This window comes from Scomber japonicus, chromosome 23 (assembly GCF_027409825.1).
Source record: "Scomber japonicus isolate fScoJap1 chromosome 23, fScoJap1.pri, whole genome shotgun sequence".
Taxonomy (NCBI): Eukaryota; Metazoa; Chordata; class Actinopteri; order Scombriformes; family Scombridae; genus Scomber; species Scomber japonicus.
This window is the reverse complement of record NC_070600.1, coordinates 22,266,138-22,286,893: the sequence shown is the minus strand read 5'-3', so window position 1 is coordinate 22,286,893 and position 20,756 is coordinate 22,266,138. Positions and strand designations below refer to the sequence as shown.

At 40.3% G+C, this 20,756-nt stretch overlaps 3 protein-coding genes across 3 annotated transcripts in view; 2 read left to right on the top strand and 1 right to left on the bottom strand.

Moving 5' to 3' along the window:
- LOC128353117 (CD9 antigen-like) overlaps window positions 1-3,076 on the top strand; it is a 21,198-nt gene extending 18,122 nt beyond the window's left edge. Inside the window, exons 3-7 of the mRNA XM_053313803.1 lie at window positions 58-133; window positions 613-714; window positions 1,329-1,418; window positions 1,515-1,598; window positions 2,650-3,076. Coding sequence (XP_053169778.1) covers window positions 58-133; window positions 613-714; window positions 1,329-1,418; window positions 1,515-1,598; window positions 2,650-2,715 — 418 coding nt within the window. The 3' untranslated portion in view covers window positions 2,716-3,076. The remainder of the gene's footprint in view (window positions 1-57; window positions 134-612; window positions 715-1,328; window positions 1,419-1,514; window positions 1,599-2,649) is intronic.
- Window positions 3,077-5,002: 1,926 nt separating this feature from the next.
- On the bottom strand, window positions 5,003-13,725 carry cwf19l1 (CWF19 like cell cycle control factor 1). Its single transcript, XM_053343991.1, has 14 exons — window positions 13,655-13,725; window positions 12,715-12,799; window positions 12,501-12,585; window positions 11,912-12,013; window positions 11,604-11,818; window positions 10,183-10,298; window positions 9,489-9,573; window positions 9,131-9,280; window positions 8,876-9,017; window positions 8,073-8,152; window positions 7,730-7,939; window positions 5,938-6,057; window positions 5,557-5,654; window positions 5,003-5,181 (listed from the first exon to the last, which is right to left on the bottom strand). Exons 1-14 carry the CDS (start codon window positions 13,675-13,677, stop codon window positions 5,037-5,039), a joined length of 1,656 nt encoding a protein of 551 aa, XP_053199966.1. The 5' UTR covers window positions 13,678-13,725; the 3' UTR covers window positions 5,003-5,036.
- A 1,288-nt stretch (window positions 13,726-15,013) lies between these two features.
- The window catches only part of dmtf1 (cyclin D binding myb-like transcription factor 1), a 12,519-nt gene continuing 6,776 nt past the window's right edge, over window positions 15,014-20,756 (top strand). Inside the window, exons 1-7 of the mRNA XM_053313802.1 lie at window positions 15,014-15,069; window positions 17,639-17,754; window positions 18,033-18,128; window positions 18,592-18,677; window positions 19,233-19,344; window positions 19,652-19,728; window positions 20,510-20,667. Of these exons, the coding sequence (XP_053169777.1) occupies window positions 17,646-17,754; window positions 18,033-18,128; window positions 18,592-18,677; window positions 19,233-19,344; window positions 19,652-19,728; window positions 20,510-20,667 (638 nt within the window). The 5' untranslated portion in view covers window positions 15,014-15,069; window positions 17,639-17,645. The remainder of the gene's footprint in view (window positions 15,070-17,638; window positions 17,755-18,032; window positions 18,129-18,591; window positions 18,678-19,232; window positions 19,345-19,651; window positions 19,729-20,509; window positions 20,668-20,756) is intronic.

Below are 20,756 nucleotides of genomic sequence, written 5' to 3'. Positions count from 1 at the left end.
TCTTAATCTTGTTTAATGTGTCACAGTTTAAACCTACTTCTTGTGTCTTTTGTTCAGTTCTTCCCTCTTCCTGCTCATCATCTTCGCTGTGGAAGTTGCTGCTGGGATCTGGGGTCTGTCTAACAAGGAAAAGGTACACACACACACACACACACACACACGCGCACACGCACGCACACACACACACACACACACACACACACACACACACACACACACACACACACACACACACACACACACACACACACACACACACAGACGCACACGCACACACACACGCACACACAGATGCACACACACACGCTCTCTCACCACACACACCACACACACACACACACACAAACACACACGCTCTCACACACACACCCACACAGATACACAGATACTCACACTCTCTCTGTCTCGCTCTCTCTCTCTCAAACACACACACACACTCACTCACTCACACACACACACACGCTTTCTCTCTCTCACACACACACACACGCGCTCTCTCACACACACACACACACACACTCACTCACTCACTCACTCAATCTCTCTCACACACACACACACACACACACACACACACGCTCTCACAGTGTAATTGTGTGTTCTTGTCTTCAGGTGGTGGAGGAAGTCACAGAGTTTTATAAACAGACGTACAACAACTACAAAGACACCAAACAGGACGCGCTGAAGGAGACACTCCGCCTCATCCACTTTGGGGTGAGCACACACACACACACACACACACACACACACACACACACACACACACACACACACACACACACACACCTGGAAGGTGAGGAGTAGAGCTGTTGTTCCTCCATATCGAAAGGAGCCAGCTGAGGAGAGGAGAGGAGAGGAGAGGAGAGGTGGGGAAAGGTGGGAAAGGTGGGAATCAGGAGAGAAAGACTGAGAGGAGGAAAGAAGAAGGACGGGAAGAGTGGAGAGGAAGATGAGATGAGGAAAAGGGAGGAGAGAGGAGAAGAGGAGTGAAGCAGAGAGGGGGAGGAGGAAAGAAAGGAGAGGTGGGAAGCAGGAGAAAAAGAGGGAGGAGGAAAGAAGAAGGACGGAAGAGCGGAGGAAGCAGAGAAGGAGAGGAAGATGAGATGAGAAAAGGGAGGAGAGAGGAGAAGAGGAGTGAAGCAGGAGAGAAGAAGAGGAGGACGGGATGAGGAAAGGGGAGGAGAGTTGGAGGAGAGAACGAGAGGAGGAGGAGTAGGAGGAGGAGGAGGAGGGAAAGATGAAATGATGAATAAAAAAATAAATTAGTTGTACATTTTCTGTGATGTCAGTCTTTTATTGTGAAAGTCACGGTGTTGTTTCCTCCTCAGCTGGACTGCTGCGGCCCGACGGGGACGGTGATCGACGCCGCCAAAGATATCTGCCCCAAGAAGGAGGGACTGGAGGTCCTCATCACCACGGTAACGCGCCGTTTCAGACTTAAGACGGGGTCAAAGGTCACATGGGTGTCAGTATCATGAAGATTATTATTTATTTTTTCTGGCTGTTCTCTTCAGAGTTGTCCCGCCGCCATCGACGAGATGTTCAACACCAGGCTGCACATCATCGGAGGGGTCGGCATCGGTATCGGCGTCATCATGGTGAATCACCTTAAAACACACACACACACACACACACACACACACACACACACACACACACAGGGAGGAAAGTGGGGGAGGAGAGAATAGGGCAGAGGAAAGTGGAGGAGGAGAGAAGAGGGGAGGTGAGGAGGAGAGGGGAGAAGAAGGAATAGGGAAGGAAAGGGGTGGGGGAGAGGTGAGGAGGAGGAGTTGAGGAAGCAGGAGGGGGGGGAGAAAGGAAGAGTAGGGGGAGAAGAAGGAAGACGGGAGGAAAGTGGGGGGAGGAGAGTGAGGAGGAGAGGAAGAAGGAGCAATAGGGGTGGGGGAGAGGTGAGGAGAGGTGAGCGAAGCAGGAGAGGAGAAGAGAGGAGAAAGGGGGAAGAGGAGGAGGAGAAAGGAAGAGGGGATTAGGAGGAGAATGAGAGTAGGGGAGAGGAAAGGAGGGGGGAAAGAGGAGGAGAGAATTGGGGAGGAGAGGAAGAGGTGAGGGGGGGAAAGAGGAGGAAAGTGGAGGAGGTGAGGGAAAAGGAGGAATAGGGGAGGAAAGGGGTGGGGGAGAGGTGAGGAGGAAGAGGGGATTAGGAGGAGAATGAAAGAGTAAGGAGAGGAAAGGAGGAGGAAAGGAGGGGGGGAGAGTGAGAGGAGGAGAGAAGTGGGGAGGAGAGAGGAAAGGATAATAACTAATAATTACAAAGATAAATCAATAATGAAAATGAGCTTTAGATGACTCACTAATGCACTTTCTTCTGCTTCTTCTTCTGCTGCTTCTGCTTCTTCTGCTTCTTCTTCTTCTTCTGCTTCTTCTTCTTCTGCTGCTGCTTCTTCTTCTTCTTCTTCTTCTTCTTCTTCTTCTTCTTCTTCTTCTTCTTCTTCTTCTTCTTCTTCTTCTTCTTCTTCTTCTTCTTCTTCTTCTTCTTCTTCTTCTTCTTCTTCTTCTTCTTCTTCTTCTTCTTCTTCTTTCTTCTTCTTCTTCTTCTCCTCCTTCTCCTTCTTCTTCTTCTTCTTCTTCTTCTTCTCCTTCTTCTTCTTCCTTCTTCTTCTCCTCCTTCTTCTTCTTCTGCTGCTTCAGATCTTCGGGATGATCTTCAGCATGATGCTCTGCTGTGCCATCAAGAAATCCAGAGACTACGTTTAAAAAAAAAAAAAACCCAACCAACCCAACAAGACTCCTCCGATCTTTAACTTATGTATCAACACTTTTACAATATTCACCTACTTTCTTTTTTTTTTTTTTTTTTAATTAAATAATCAGTCGCTCAGTCATCAGCTGACTGCTTGGATCTGTACACGATGACCACGTTGACCTGTGAGTGTACGGAAGCCATGTAATGACTCCTTTTAGATTTAAAATTGGTTAATTAAAATAAAATAAAGAGAGAGAGAGAGGGGGAGGGGGTCAAGATAATTAATTTACATCCTATTACATCCTTTTTTTTTTTTTTTTTTTTTGGAAAGATCAAGTTAATCATCTGCAGAGAGAAATGAATTAATAGACTCTGCTGCCCTCTAGAGGAAAATCGCTCTTATTAACTCCCCCCTTTTTTTAAAAATTTAAGCTCTGCACTGCTGAATAATATCAACTTTTAATTTGAAGTTAATGTAAAACATATTAAAGGTTTACCTGTGTGTGGTGAGTTGTAACTAATAGTTGTTTTTTTTGCCGCTAACTTAATTTTACTGTGCAACTTTCTTATTTTAATTTTAAGTTTCATTTTTCCTGAAGTTACATTTTAGATTTTTTTTTTTTTTTAATAAAAGTTGAACTGTTGAGTTTTATGCAAATATTTTGATGAATGCAGTTCAAATATATATCTTTAAAAAAAGAAGAAGAAAGAAGCCAAATAAATGAACTAATAAACATTGATTTGTGTTAAAGAAGTTTGATTTTCTGTTTTTTATTTTATTTTGAAAGTTGGTTTATTGAGCAGGAAACCTTTTTTTTGTTTTTGATCTCGAACTGAAACAGAAAGATTTAGACTCTGAAGGAGGAAGGAAAAGGAAGGAAAGAAGGAAGCAAGGAAAGGAGGGAAGAAGGAAGGAAGGAATGAAAGGAGGGAAGAAGGAAGGAAGCGAGGGAGGAAGGAAGGGAAGCAAGGGAGGAAGAAGGAAGGAAGGGAAGGAGGGAGGAAGAAGGAAGGGAAGCAAGGGAGGAAGAAAAGGAGGCAAGAAGGAAGGAAAGGAAGGAGGGAGGGAGGGAGGGAGGAAGGAAGGAAGGTAAGAAAGAAAGGAAGGACAGATGAAGGAAGGAAGAAAGAAAGGACAGAAGGAGGGAACATTTACCCTAACAGCTGAACTTAGATCTGAGGAAGGAAGGAAGGAAGGAAGGAAGGAAGGAAGGAAGGAAGGAATTAGATTTAGACTCTGATAAGACATTAAAACTCTTTATCTTTTAAATATTAGAATGAATAAACGCATCAAATGAGTAAAATATTCAGATGAATGTTGGATGATGGTTTTTGTTTCATGGTTTGATGAGATGATGTTTCCTTTTCCTTCAGGAGGTTTTATAATGAAGAATTTGGGACTCAAGAAACCCCAAAAAAATAAGAGTTTAATATTTGTTCATTTACAAAATACAAGAAAAACATTTAGAAAACGAGTTTCTCTGGAGGGGGATGAAAAGAAAAGAATGAAAAGAGCATCTATAGAAATGTTACAAAAGGTTTCTGAGCTGCTGCAGTTCATCAGGTTTCATATCAAAAAGGTTTTTTGGAGCTTAAACTTTTATCCATCCAGCTCAAAATCCAATTTGTCACTTTTTAGACTTTTTTTTTTTTGCAACTCACGATCACTTCAACGCTGAAAATAGACCGAAAAGTGACAAATTTAGTGTGTTTTTAAGTCATTTAGTAGAATCAGAAAATATATTTAAATGGAGATTTTTCATGAAGGTTTGACGCCAAAGATTTCAAGTCAAGAAAAATAAAAATACAACACCAGTATAAAACACCAGTACCTGATTTTGGGAAATACACTTATTCACTAAAAGTAAAAACTCGACATTTTTTAGGAGCTTACACGCCAGATTGACGCAATAAACTATTAACTTCATGATCATTTCGTCAATAAAATGTAAAAAAAATTAGAAAAGTGCTCGTTATAAATATCTTAAAGCACGAGGTGACGTCCTAAAATGTCTTTTTGTGTTTGATTTAGAGTCTAAAATTTAAATATATTCCCTTTAATATCATGCAGTGTGTTTATATGCTCGTTATTAACCAGATGACACATTTAAATAAACACACTGGTGAATGATATATGAAGGTTTTAAAGAGAGGAATCGAATAAGTTTACTTCCCAAAGGATGATAGTTTGTATAAAAAAAAAAAAGGAACAACAGCGTCCATTACATCAACAACAACAACGATCGTGTGTGTGTGTGTGTGTGTGTGTGTGTGTGTGTGTGTGTGTGTGTGTGTGTGTGTGTGTGTGTGTGTGTGTGTGTGTGTGTGTGTGTCAGTCGTCCAAGGCGAAGTCGAACGGCTGAAACTGGTCTCTCAGCAGTCTGCAGCACTCCTCCTCTTCCTCTCGGGTCTGTTTGCACTCCTTCCAGTCCGCTCTGGTCGGGATGTTCAGCAACGCTTCGCTGGCCAGAACCTCCCTATGACACACACACACACACACACACACACACACACACACACACACACACACACACACACACACACACACACACACACACACACACACACACACACACACACACACACACACACACACACGGTCACCCATCAGACTGTACAACACCACAGCTCCCAGTACCTCCCGCTAATAAGACTTTAATGGGATTAATATTTGCATTAAATCTGTTTGTTTTAACCAAGATTATACATTTAAGTTTCCTGTTATAGGCTAACATGCTGATTTGTAAACTTTCCAGTTGATGTCCGTTAATTCCCATGGAAAGTTTCCTGGAATTTTGCAACCTTACTCATTAATAGCTGAAGAGGTGTTTAGTGTTTAGATCCGCTCTCACCTTCCAAACTGCAGAGGAAAATGTTTCTGGATGCGGTAGAAAAGTTTCTCCCCCGAGTCCAACTCCACGTAGAAGTACGGTGTCCCAGGAGGAGCAATCTGAACACACACACACACACACACACACACACACACACACACACACACACACACACACACAGACACAGACACAGACACAGACACAGACACACACACACACACACACACACTTTGAGCTTCTGTATTTACTGTTTCCTGCCCAAAAAATATTCACATTTGAGCCATGATGTGTGTTTTTTAGAGCAGGTGTATGTTTCTGAGTGTGTGTGTGTGTGTGTGTGTGTGTGTGTGTGTGTGTGTGTGTGTGTGTGTGTGTGTGTGTGTGTGTGTGTGTGTGTGTTACCTGTTTGAGGTCGGTGTGTTCGGGAATCTCCATCAGCTCCATCTGTTGCTCCTGAGCCTGAACCATGAACGCCTCCTTGATGTCCTCTGTGGCGCAGCGGTCCAGCGGCACCGGGACGACCTGACCAGGAGAACAACCCATAAACGCTCGTTACATCCTGACAGACGAAGGTATCAGTTATCAGTTCCCCCTGAAATCTGCTACTCACTATGAGCTTCCTATCAAATGTGTGACTTGTTGCAGCTTTTCTGTGATTTCATATTTCTTTGGTTTAGGAACATTTTTGGCTTCTCAGTAGCAGCAAGGGGAACTTTTCACTTTCTTTACCCGACGATTAATCCCTAAATCAGGGGTGTCAAACTCATCATCATTCAAGGGCCACATACAGCCCAATATTATCTTATGTGGGCCGGAAGGAAGGAAGGAAGGAAGGATGGAAGGAAGGATGGAAGGAAGGAAGGAAGGACAGATTGAAGGAAGAGGAGAGAAGACAGTAAGGAAAGATGAAGGGAAGGGAGGAAGGAAGGAAGGAAAGATTGAAGGGAGGAAGGACAGATGGAAGTAAGAAAGGAAGGAAAGACAGATGGAAGGAAGGAAGAGAGGATCGAAGGAAGGATGGAAGGAAGAGAAGAGAAGACAGTAAGGAAAGATGAAAGGAAGGAAGGACAGATGGAAGTAAGGAAGGAACGAACGAAAGAAAGGAAGGAAGGGTGGATGGAAAGATGGAAGGAAAAGACAGGAAGGAAAGTGGGCCGGATTGGGCTCCTTGGCGGGCCGGTTCCTGCCCACGGGCCGCATGTTTGACACCCCTGCCCTAAATAAATAAATAAATAAATGAAATAATCACTGGTTGCAGCCCTTTGATGGCATCATACAAATATCGTAGTTTTAGTTTTATTGAGTTTTATTCATTTGTACGCTTAAAATAAAAAAGTGTGAAAGTGAAAAGAAAGTGTGCACACTGTAGCTACCAATGCAGATGTTGATTTAATGGCGTTAAACCAGTTATATTATATACCAGTAGTTCACTTTTGGTGCTTTTTGTTCCAGATGTGCGTCTACCACACAACTTTTTCACGGGTAAAATCAAAGAAATAAGATAAAAATGCAGATTATTGTGTAATATGAGAAGAAAAAAAGTCCAAAAAGTGCTTTAACCCTTTATAGGACACTCATTGAAAGGAAGGGAGGAAGGAAGGAAGGAAGGTAGGATTGAAGGGAAGGAAGGATGGAAGGGAAGGAAGGACGGAGGAAAGAAGGAAGGGAGGTAGGGGGGAAGAAAGAAAGAGAGAAGGAGGGAGGGAGGAAGGGAAGAAAGAAGGAAGGAAGGAAGAAGAAAGGGGGATGGAGGAAGGAAAGAAGGAAGGGAGGAGAGAAGGAGGGAGGGAGGAAGAACAGATGGAAGGAAGGAAAGGAAGGACGGAGGAAGGAAATAAGGAACAAGGGAAGGAGAAAGGAAAAGAGGAAGGGAAGAAAGAAGGCAGGGAGGAAGGAAAGGAAGGAAGGAAGGAAAGAAGGAGGGAGGGAGGAAGAACAGATGGAAGGAAGGAAAGGAAGGACGGAGGAAGGAAAGAAGGAAGGGAGGAGAGAAGGAGGGAGGGAGGAAGAACAGATGGAAGGAAGGAAAGGAAGGAAGGACGGAGGAAATAAGGAATGAGTGAAGGAGAAAGAAAAAGAGGAAGCGAAGAAAGAAGGCAGGAAGGAAGGAAGGATATTTTGGGATATTATATAACTTTAACCAGTAATCTGTCATTTAAACTGTGACGCGGTGCAGCAGTGATGATATTCTTACCTGTAGCTGCAGATGTTGGCTCCTGTAATTCCTCTCAAACAGCACGCAGCGCTCTCCTTTGCTCTTGTAGAAGTTCTTCAGGGCCGACTTGTACTTCTCCATCTCCTCCACCACCTCCGAGCTCAGCTCCACCACCGACTGGTAGTGACCGATGGGGAGGATGAGCACGTGGCGAGACGTCAGACCGCCTTTAGCCAGAGCCAAGTAACACTGCAGAGGATGAGATTCTAGTTATAGTTGTAGTTTCACTTTATCTATTTTTATCATCAAGTAGCTTTATTTTCTTTCTCTTATCTTACATGGATGCTCGCTATCTCGCTGTGTGTTTAATACTTGGACTCACGTGTGATCCGATGCTGATGACGAGGTGTTTCTCCACCTGAGGACTGGCCAGACAGAACCAGCAGGGACCAGGAGGCTGAGCTGAACACAAGAACAACACAAACTCTTAACATACTTTTTCATTTTTTAGTTGTACTTTTACATGTTTTAACCAGGCGGGGAGTTCTGGTCCTCTGAAATGACGCCAACGCGGAAGTAACTTAGAACTGCATTCTATCAAAAGGCCACCAGGGGGCGACCGTCTCTATACAAGTCAATGGAGAATTCAGCAACTTCTCACTTGATTTCTAACCTCAGTAAACGTTTTCAAAATGTGTTTATGGTCTCAATCGCTAGTTTAAAGCCTTCTTCAATGCAGTATGATGTTCATTTGGGACATTTTGGCCTCCCTGATTTTATATGTGACGATAAAGCAGGGTAAGCATTAGGGCGTGGCTACGTCCTGATTGACAGGTTGATTGCCCAATGTCCTCGAGATCCAGCCCTAGCAACCATAGCAACCTCCCCGCTCCGCCCATGGCCTCGCCTCATGCCCATATAAGTAGTGTCTGTGTTTTTATTTTTCCCAGCATGCACCTGAAATTTTCAAGATCGCGCTGCCCGGATTCAAATCTATTGGCTTCCGAGCAGCAGTCCACAAACCAATGGGTGACGTCACGGATATTACGTCCATTTCTTTTATACAGTCTAAAACACCAGCAGGCCTTTAAGGGGTTGTTCCATGTTGTGTTTTAGATCTTTAACTTCAATCTCAAGCAAACAAACAGGAGTTCGTCTTGTTTTTTCAGGAGCGGTTGGACTCACGATGCCTGCGAGCTTGTTTGTTTTGTCCGTCTCCCTCCCAGCGTCTCCACTGATGGTCTCCGTCCCTCTTCCTGCCGCGGCCCCGAGGACCCCCGCCGCCTTGCTTCTTGCTCAGGTCAAAGAAGAACTGACTGGCCGGCTCCTGAACACATGATGGGGAGAGCGTCAGAGAGTGTTTCAAAGTGTCCAATAAACAGATAATGCAGTATATACAAAAACACTTTTTTACAGGAAAGGAAAAATAAATGTTTGAACCTCCTGTTCGGTGCTGAAGTTCATCTTTGGCATCTCTGCTTTGTCTTTTCCGGAGCGTCTGTACGGGTTTTCCGTCACGTCCTGCGGCTGCTTCACCAGCTCTGTCGGATCCATCGTCTTCATGGGAATGATGTTGAAGGCGTACAGATACTACACACACACACACACACACACACACACACACACACACACACACACACACACACACACACACACACACACACACACACACACACACACACACACACACACACACACACACACACACACACACACACACACACACACACACAGCTTAGGATCTGATCCGTTCATCATTGTAATCAAACTCTCTCTGTGATACAGACGACGCACTCACCTTCTTCTTTGCTGGGTTGTTGACGGTTGCCAAGGCGATGAAGCGGCTGACGTGCTGAGCGTTTTCCTGGAGAACGATGTGATTCCTGAGAACGGGAATGAAAACGTGTGTGTAGCGCTGTTAATTAAGGCTGACGTCCAGCAGCCTCTACCGCTCCAGACTCTCCTCTTCACCACATTACTTGTTCTTTGTTGTTTTGAGTATTTATCTACTTCAGTTTTCCCTTCGTTTAGGTTATTTCCTAGAGCCAGGTCGTTAAGTAAAGAAGTTTTCTCAGCACTAAACGGTATCTAAAGTATCAAAAGTAAAAGAAAAATGTCTCTTGTACTTCCTTCATTTAACAAGCTGGGTTGTAACACATTGTTTTTACTATTGTAGCTGCTCAATGTGGAACTAGTTTAAACAGCTTTATATCAGAGCTGCATCTAACAGTTATCCATTAATCTGTCAACTTTTTTCTAGATTAATCTATTAGTTGTTTGGTCAATTAAATGTCTTGAAATATCTGATTTTGTCCTGAAGTGATTATAAGTTTAAAGTTTGATTATAAGTTGACTAAAAACAACAACAGAAAACACATTTAGGAAGCTGGAATCAGGACATGTTTTAACTCTATACATGTATATGGGTTTGCATTTACTCCTAAATATTATCACACACACTTAATATAACTGAGGCAGGTATTTGATCGTACCTGTATGGCAGCCTCTCGTAGTGAGCGCCCTCTAGCGCTGCGAAGTGGTAACGCGGCTTCAGTTTGTCAGCGAGGCTGGAGACGGAACCGCTCCCACAGAACTTTGTGTTCACGTCCTGCAACAGAGAGAACCAGAGTCAGACATAAGCTGCACAAACGTTTCATTCATGTGATTAAAAAGCTATTTTTTTAATAACTGAAAAAAAAAAAAAAAAAAAGGTGTAGGTGTTTTAAATCTTGCTCTTATCATGTGAAACCATCAGTAGGACTGTATCATGTCACACAAAGACATAAGAACTCAGGGTTAGGGTTAGCCTTCAACCATCAGGAATCAATATTTCAGCAAACAGAAACCTTTAAAGCTGAAAGTTAAACTAGAATTGAACAGTTTTTAAAGGATTAGTTCATATTTTTTTCCAAGTGTGTCTTAAACCAGCAGTCAGGTGTCCATATGAACATTAAAGAGGTTTTTCCTCTCTGTAATCATTCATCCTTCAAATGTGCTTTCAGTGTAAAATGATGGAGGAAAAAATCCACAGTGTTTCCACTCAGTCATTTAAAAGTCGATGTGAAGCGAGGCTAAACCACCCAGTATAACTCAGTGGCTAGAAATCATGAGAGAGCTTTGCACCATGGAGAGAATGACCTACCAGCTTAGAATGAGGGAAAGTATCTTTAAGTGGACTAAGTGGAAGAAATGGATGCTGTAAGACACAGTGAAAGATGTTTAAACACTAACTGATTCAGAAGTACTATGTATCTTGATAATGGATACCTGTAACCATGTCTGTTATGTTTTTGTTTTATGTTCAATATATCTGTCCCATCTTTTTGTTCAAATCTGGGACTGCAATGGAATATATAATTCAAATATGTATATCTCTCTGTTTAAATGTACAAATCTCAATAAAAATGTGAGTATTAAAAAAAAAAGTAGATGATCAGCTTCTATTGAGCTTCAGCAGTGTGAGTTAGTCATATCAAATGATATCTGACACATTTACTGTGTTTTTAGCATCAGATTCCCTCTTAGTGTTTCCTGTTGAGCTGTGGTGGAAGTATAGTAACAAAAATACTTTGATAGTAAAAACACTGTAACGTTGAAACATAGAAGATGAAGATTTGACTCATTTGGACGCTGAAGCTTCATATTAAACTTTTTATATATATATATTTACACAGAAGGAGGACTGTGGATTTAGTCCTCCATCACTTCCATTGTAAACATTATGAAGGATATTCTAATGGTCAGTATGAACAGCTTTAATGTTCATTTAGGCTCCTGACTGAACTTGCACTTCAGTTAAGAAGTTAAAGAAGGTAGAAATTCAATCTTGCTTCGTGTGTAAAGGAGGTTTTTAGTACAGTGAAAGTTCTACAGAAAAGATTTTTAGACATCTTGGATTCAGACTTCAGGTTACCGGGTTGTTTCCGTAGTTCCAGACTCCTCGAGGCCACTGTGACGTCAGCAGGATGTCGACCCCTCTGAACTTGGTGCTGCTGGTCAGCGGGGCCACGAGGGCCGACAGATCTTTGGACGTGAAGCAGTGAGCCGGCGCTGGCTCCTGCGACGCCTCCCGACCGCTGACGTAGGCGATCTGTAAGCCTGACACGCCGGTGAACACGCCCCGCCGACCTGTAACACACACACACACACACACACAAACAGGTTTAATAACAGGAGCTTAAGTGTATAAGTTAAACCCCTTCCTCTGCAGCTTTGTCTTACCCAGGTACGTGATGTTTGCAGCCAGCTCGCAGCCGTCAGCACTCGAGAAGTTCTTCACCGTGTCCTGGCCCGCCGCTCCGAGGATGTAAGTATGGATGGGAGCTGAGAGAGGACAAAATAAAAACACATCAAACATGGTGTCAACATAAAACTGAGCTAAGATTTATCAAATTAAAGTTGCAGTTAAATCTGTTTGTGAGTCGATGAACTTAACTTAAATGAAATCACTACCTGTCTTGATGATTGTTTGGAGACTTTTTTTCTTTATGAATATTTTCTCTTTTCTTCAGTCTATGAGAATAAACTAAACATTTTTCTATTTTCTGACATTTTATGGACCAAACAACAAATCAACAGAATAATTGCTGAGTTAATCTTATTATATTAATCCCAATTTACTTTAACTTTATTATGTAAATTTTCTGCACAGTTTCACATTTATCTTTATGAGGGTTTATTCTGTATGTAAATCTCAGGAACTTCTGCACATTGCAATCAATAAACATACATCTTATCATATCTTATCTTAACCAATAATGAAACTAATCATGTGTTGCAGCCCTAATAGTACTGTAGCAGCTGTTTGCACCTTTCTTGGCTCCACTTTTGTACTGCTGCCACTCAGCCTCGGCCTCCGGCGTCGTTCCGAAGAACTCTCCGACACACAGCAGCAGCTGCAGGACAAACAACGACAGACGTGATGAAGGATAAACAAGGAAACTACTGAACTATTTCACACTCAAAAAGGGAACAGAGATATTTCAGATTAAGAGTGTGATGCTGCAGCTTTATGATGGACTCACATCAAACTGTCCGGTCTTCTTCTGGATGGTCTGGACTCGGTTGAACAGAGCGTTCAGTCGGCCTTCCACATCTCCACACGCCAGCCTGGACACAAAAACACACACTTTAACACTTTTATATGAATTTATATCAATAATACAAGATGAATAATGATGCTAAATACTAATACAGTCGTTATTTTCATTTTAAAAAGCTGAATATTCCTTTGAGGAAACATTCAAGAGTCTAAATAACTGAGTGTAGCTCACAGCTTTAATTAAACTTGAGTGGTGATTTGCTTCTTGGGGAACTTGAACATGTGTTGTGTGTTAAATATTATTATATTATACTTATTACTGACAGTAAAAACAATTGTCAGTCAATGTTTTCAGTGTGCAAATTATTATATAATTTAACACGTTTGAATCCGACATTATTTATAAATGTGCAGGTTATTCATTTAATCTTAATCCAACACATTGTTTAAAATCCTGTCTTGCTTATAAAAACGCAGATTATTAAATTGATTCTCTATTCAGCACGTTATACTCCTGTCTTGTTTATAAATGTGCAGATTACTAAATTAATTCTTAATTTAACACATTTTTCAAATCCTACCTTGTTAATAATAAAGCAAATGATCTATTTAATCTTAATTTAACATGTTTGAGCCTGACTGTGTTTATAAATGTACAGATTATTCATTTAAACCGGCATTGTGTTTCGAAGCTTTTTTGGACTTTAGCTGCAATTAAAACAGCTGTTTCTGAATTAAAAATACAAACTGAGACTATTAATAATAACATATTTATATCTACAGTCCAGTATTATCACTTTAATTAATAAATTCGCTTTAAGCTTTAAGATAAAAACAAAAAGACAGAGAAGAAAATCGTCACAAATTCAACCACAGCGTCATTAAAAGCGTTAAATTAAAGTATTAGTAAAGTTCAAACTTACACTCTCACTGGCTGATCTCCCATTGTTTTTGTTTTGGTTAAATTAAAGCAGAAAACGTGGTAAAAAATGTGTTGTTTGCTTGGAGGTTCAGTACGTCTTCAATAAAAGGTCCGACAGAAATGACAAGAGGAACCTTTGACGAAGTGTCCGCCTCCCAAAAACAACAGAGTTAACTCACACACAAAACGTCGCAGCTGCAAATAAAAACACATATTTAAGGGATTAGTTTATTTTTGCAGCGTTTATTCAACATAATTAAAGTTAATAAAACATGCACTGAACTCAGGTTGCAACCAGGAGAGGTTTTAGGGCGGACATGGTGGTTGCCAGGTTTGAGTCTTTTCAAGTAAATTTAATTATATTTTGGATTAAAGACAAATAATTAAACATTAAGACAATATAATCTTAACTCTTACCAACTTTATACAGAGCTTTCATCTTAAAGTATTACAGTAAAAGTACTGCAGTGTTATGAGTGATGTAGTAAAAGTATTACAGTAAAAGGACACTAGTATTATGAGCTTTTTCCTCTAGTCTTTGATTTTTGCTGAAATATTGAATCATTTGAACATTTATTTTAATGATGTGAGAAGTTTAGAGGGGGAAAAAATCACTATTTGGTGGAGCTGTTAACAACTCATAGACATCTGAAATGTGAGCCGACTACATCTTCATCTGAAACGTAACTAAAGTTGTCAAATAATTGTAGTGGAGTAGAAAGTACAATATTTACCTCTGAAATATTGTGGAGTGGAAATATAAAAGTAGAAATACTCAAAAAAGTACAATATTTACCTCTGAAATGTAGTAAAGTGGAAATATAAAAGTAGAAATACTCCAATAAAGTACAATATTTACCTCTGAAATGTAGTACAGTGGAAATATAAAAGTAGAAATACTCAAAAAAAGTACAATATTTACCTCTGAAATGTAGTAAAGTGGAAATATAAAAGTAGAAATACTCAAAAAAAGTACAATATTTACCTCTGAAATGTAGTAAAGTGGAAATATAAAAGTAGAAATACTCCAATAAAGTATAATATTTACCTCTGAAATGTAGTAAAGTGGAAGTAGAAAAGTAGAAATACTCAAATAAAGTACAATATTTACCTCTGAAATGTAGTAGAATGGAAGTATAAAAGTAGAAATACTCCAAAGTATAATATTAAATGTAGTAAAGTAGAAATATAAAGTCACAAAGTCACAGTATAAAAGTAGAAATACTCAAACAAACTAAAAGTAACTGTAATTATAGTAACTGAAGTAACTGAAATTCAAACGTCACACCAACTGCCGTTTAACGGATAATCCCGTTACCTGGCAACAGGCCGGGCCTCTCGCGCACGGCCGTTGCTGCATCCTGGCACTTTACCTCCATCCTGGTAACTCACAAGTCCCCGGACCAAAAACAGGAAGTAAGTATCCAAATCATCGGTAAAATTCACTTTCTGTTTGGTAGTCGAGGCGCAGGGGAGGATCAGAGTGGGGAAAAATCATACTAAATCGGTAGAATAACGCGTCAAATCGGCGTCAAACCCCCACAGACAGACGCCATTAAGCTTCTTCACCTTGTCCACTTAACATGGCGCCGGAGATTTGTCGTCTTTCGTTGAGCTGCAGAGCTGGTTGGATGCTAACGGTTAGCACTGACTGAGTACTCATTAAGACTCAAACAGCATGTAATTAAAGAGGTTATGTTTTGTCTTAACATCACATAAAGTGACTCATCCGTCTCTCTCTCTCTGCGCTGGATCATAATGTTTTTCCCCAAATAGCTGCATTACACCTTCACGCCAAACTCCATTAAAAAATACAACAATTTAACATTTATCTCAAAAAGTGAGGAAAATGCATTAATTATTTATTGTTATTGGACTTTATATTTGTAATAAATCATCTACTTTCTCATTCGGGCATGCCAGTAGTGGAAAGAAACTTAGTAGGTGTATTTAAGTATAATTTTAAGGGTATTTGTACTTCATATATGATGCTACTTTATACTAGAAGTGGTGTAATTATTTGAGTATTTCTACTTTTATATTTCCACTCCTCTACATTTCAGAGGTAAATATTGTACTTTTTACTCCACTACATTTATTTGACAGCTTTAGTTACTTTTCAGATTAAGTTTTGTAGTCAGGCTCACATTTCAGATGTCTATTTAGCTCCACCAAATAGTGATTCCCCCCCCCCCCCCCTAAACTTCTCACATCATTTCAATAAATGATCCAATATTTCAGCAAAAATCAAACACTAGAGGAAAAAGTCTGAAAGCTGAACTTAGTATTTTCTTCTTTCCTCTCCCATTAATCATCTCACCAGCCCTCACACTCATCTGCTGACCCTTTGGAGGGTACTGCAGTACTTTTACTGTAATACTGCATACTACATCACTCATAATACTGCAGTACTTTTACTGTAATACTGTATACTACATCACTCATAATACTGCAGTACTTTTACTGTAATACTGTATACTACATCACTCATAATACTGCAGTACTTTTACTGTAATACTGTATACTACATCACTCATAATACTGTAGTACTTTTACTGTAATACTGCATACTACATCACTCATAATACTGCAGTACTTTTACTGTAATACTGCATACTACATGACTCATAATACTGCAGTACTTTTACTGTAATACTGCATACTACATCACTCATAATACTGCAGTACTTTTACTGTAATACTGCATACTACATGACTCATACTACTGCAGTACTTTTACTGTAATACTGCATACTACATCACTCATAATACTGCAGTACTTTTACTGTAATACTGCATACTACATCACTATAATACTGCAGTACTTTTACTGTAATATTGCATACTACATGACTCATAATACTGCAGTACTTTTACTGTAATACTGCATACTACATCACTCATAATACTGCAGTACTTTTACTGTAATACTGCATATTACATCACTATAATACTGCAGTACTTTTACTGTAATACTGCATACTACATCACTCATAATACTGCAGTACTTTTAATGTAATACTGCATACTACATCACTCATAATACTGCAGTACTTTTACTGTAATACTGCATACTACATCACTCATAATACTGCAGTACTTTTACTGTAATACTGCATACTACATCACTCATAATACTGCAGTACTTTTACTGTAATACTGCATACTGCATCACTCATAATACTGCAGTACATTTACTGTAATACTGCATACTACATCACTCATAATACTGCAGTACTTTTACTGTAATACTGCATACTACATCACTCATAAGTGAATTCATACTGTCCCAACAAGCACACATATTCAATGTTTTTTAGCCAAATTTGTGACTTTATTTTGTTTTAAGTGCATAATACAGTAGTTCTATGAAATTGTTATTGAAATAACTTGTTTATGGATAATTTTAATATGAATTTAAACAAGAGTTTTCATAGTTTTGTAATGTAACTATACTGAAACTAGTTTTTGTGCATATTTTACAAACTCCCAACAACAACTGTAATACCAGTACATGAGACATTATGACTGTAACATGAGAGAAAAATCAGGACAGTAAACTACAGCAAGTGTTTATTCATCTGCTGTAAATCAGATTCTACTGTATACAGACAGTGCTGGTGAAGGCTATCCAGTAAAATTAATTATGATATTCAGCCTCAGTTTATCAAATCTCATAAACCCACCATCTATCTCTCTTTCTTTTGAAGTGGAGATAAAAAAAAGCTTTAACAAAGTGTGTAAAGTGTGTAAATACACATTTTATACCAAATTAGGTGTATTTTATTGTGAAAATCAACATTTTCATAATAAAATATAAAATCAACAGTATGAAGAATTTAACTGATGTGTCTGTTTCTGCCAGTTCTGCTTTTCCTCCGTCAGTGTCATTATATGAGCTTGTGGGCACACACACACACACACACACACACACACACACACACACCTGTGGACCCAACAGTTCATCCATGTTTTTTATTTCCAGGAGCGCGATGAGCTCAGCGGCAGAGGACGACGACGCTGCAACGCTGGAAACCGTCAACTCTGTCACGCTCACACAAGACAGCGATGGAAGCATCATACTGCACTGTCCTCCCAACGGTAGGTTCACACACACACACACACACACACACACACACACACACACACACACATATATATATATATACACAGACACACTCACTCTCACACACACACACACACACACACACACACACAGACACAGACACAATCTTTTTACACTCTTGCTGATATAGACATTTTACCTGTCGTTTAGGATGATTTTAAACTGTTTTAAACCAGTCTTTCTACTGTATCAGTATGTATTAACCGTGTGTGTGTGTGTGTGTGTGTGTGTGTGTGTGTGTGTGTGTGTGTAGATGAAGACTCTGAGCCCCTTCAGAAGAAACTGCGTCTCTCTACGGACGAACAGGAAGACTCAGAAACACAGCAGTTCTCTGTGGTCACCTTACCGAGTAAATAAGACACACATATTTTTGTACTTGCATTATCTTAAGAAGCCTCACTGATATAACGTCCATATCAACCTTTATCATCCAACATTATCATTCATTTGGAGTCGTGTTTCTGTCCACCTGCTGAATGTAAAGTCCAATAGTCACTCTCTTTTAGCTCTGTTTTTGTTCTCCACCAACTCCTAAGGGAAATATCTAAATGCTCCTCTATGTTCACCAGCTAGTCTCCAGATAACTGGGTCTGTTTGCTTGTTTAATGCTGAACAGGAAGTGAACAGTAGAAAATGACTATGAGAGCAGCTGAGAGTGAACCAAAACAGTAAAGTTGCAGCCAAACAGCTAAACAATGAGCTCACTATAAAGCTCCTTAAAGCTGCAGAGTCTCTGATAATTCTCTGTAGGATCAAACGCATCACACACTGACAGTTTAAATAAACACAACATCTGTCTGTCTTCTCCTCAGTGTCGGAGAACGACGAGAGCTTTGAGGTGACGATGACGGCCACAGCAGACGGGGATCTTTCTGAGGAAGGTGTCGCTCAGATTCAGGTACACTTTTTTTCCCTCCTTCCTTCCTTCCTTCCTTCCTTCCTTTCTCCTTCTTCTTCTACTTCTTGCATCCTAAATGACAACCCAAAGTTGAAAAAACCAGGACTGACTGTAATGGAGTAACATCAGAGAGGTCAGAGGTCAGGTTGAGCTACAGAGCAGCAGTTGTGAACCTAGTAGAGCTTAATTACATATTTTTAAAGGGTCCAGCTCACAAATATTAAATATGACAATTCATTCTTTGTGGTCTTCTTTGAGCCCAATATGTGTACTTTTATGTCATAAAAAGTTGTGTTTGAATTCTGAAAATGTTAAACAGGGAGGAAGTTGTGTGCACACGACAACAGATTAAATAAAAGTACTCGTGTTTTTATGTTTTTGTTCCCAAAAAACTTTATTTGACTGAAAAAAAAACATTTCCTACTCCAGATAGTCAACATGACAAAGAGCAGCAAACATATAGACAGTTACACCTAGCTGACATTATATAAATTATACTGTGTGTGTGTGTGTGTGTGTGTGTGTGTGTGTGTGTGTGTGTGTGTGTGTGTGTAGATCCTGCAGGAGGAGGAGGAGTCTCTCTCCCCCGGTGAGAAGGCGGAGGTTTCACCCGTCAGTCAGGCCTGGTTCACTACAAAAGAAGACAAAGATACGCTGGCTAATAAAGGTACACACACACACACACACACACACACACACACACACACACACACACACACACACACACAATAATGTCATATTTATCCTGCAGAATATAATTTAGATTAACTATATTATCCCAATACTCGTCTTAAATGGCACTAAAGCTTAAACTCATTTCATTTCATAGCACAACGTCTGTAACATAAAGTGTTTGAAATGTAGTAATGTTCAATAGTTTAAACTTTAAACTTAAATAAAAGATGTTAAACAGACCGAGACTGAAACTAAAGTATGAATGAAATGAAATGTTCTGAACTTCCTCCTCTGTTTAGGTCATAAGTGGAAACAGGGGATGTGGTCTAAAGAGGAGATCGATATTCTGATGAGCAACATCGATCGATATGTCAAGGTAACTTACTTTTGGTTTTTTTCCAGCTGCTTGGTTTCTACTTTTTTACTCGCTCTCTCTCTCTCACTTTCTCTCTCTCTCTCCTCTCTCCCCCTCCCTCTCTCTCTCTCTCTCTCTCTCTCTCTCTCTCTCTCTCTCTCTCTCTCTCTCAGTGTCTCTCTCTCTCTCTCTCTTTCTCTCTCTCTCTCTCTGTCTCTCTCTCTCTCTCTCAGTGTTACTAATGTTTTTTTTTCCAGCTTCTTGGTTTCTTCTTTTTTACTCTCTCTCTCTCTCCTTCTCTCTCTCCCTCTCTCTCTCAGTGTCTCTCTCTCTCCTCTCTCTCTCTCCTCTCTCTCTCTCTCTCCCCTCTCTCTGTCTCTCTCTCGCTTTCTCTGTCTCTCTCTCTCTCTCTCTGTGTCTCTCTCAGTGTGTCTCTCTCTCTCTCCTCTCTCTGTGTCTCTCTCTCCTTCTCTCTCTCTCTCTTTCTCTCTCTCTCTCTCTCTCTCTCTCTCTCTCTCTCTCACACAGCTTCAAATACAAGTGAATGAAGCAAACCACATATGTTTTGTAGTCTAATGTGTCCTGATGCGAGGACTTGAAGGTTTTAAAAAAAAAAAAGAAAAAGAGAGATGAGCACAGATGATCATGTGTTGCACAAATCTGAACAATCGGAATAGTTTGTACACGTTTATTAGTTCTTGAAACATGTTTATTAGCTTAATTAGCTCTTAACCCTAACTCTAACGTGTGTGTGTGTGTGTGTGTGTGTGTGTGTGTGTGTGTGTGTGTGTGTGTGTATCAGGGCAGAGGCATCGAGGACCCAGCAGAGATCATTTTCGAGATGTCTAAAGAGGAGAGGAAGGATTTCTACCGCTCGGTGGCGTGCGGGTTAAACAGGCCGCTGTTCGCCGTCTACAGACGAGTCCTGCGGATGTACGACAACCGAAACCACGTCGGCAAGTGAGTGTACGAAGAAAAAGACGAGAGAAAAAGAAGAGAAGAGACGTCTGTGTCAACCGATCGTAACATAATCACAACTCTCATTTGTC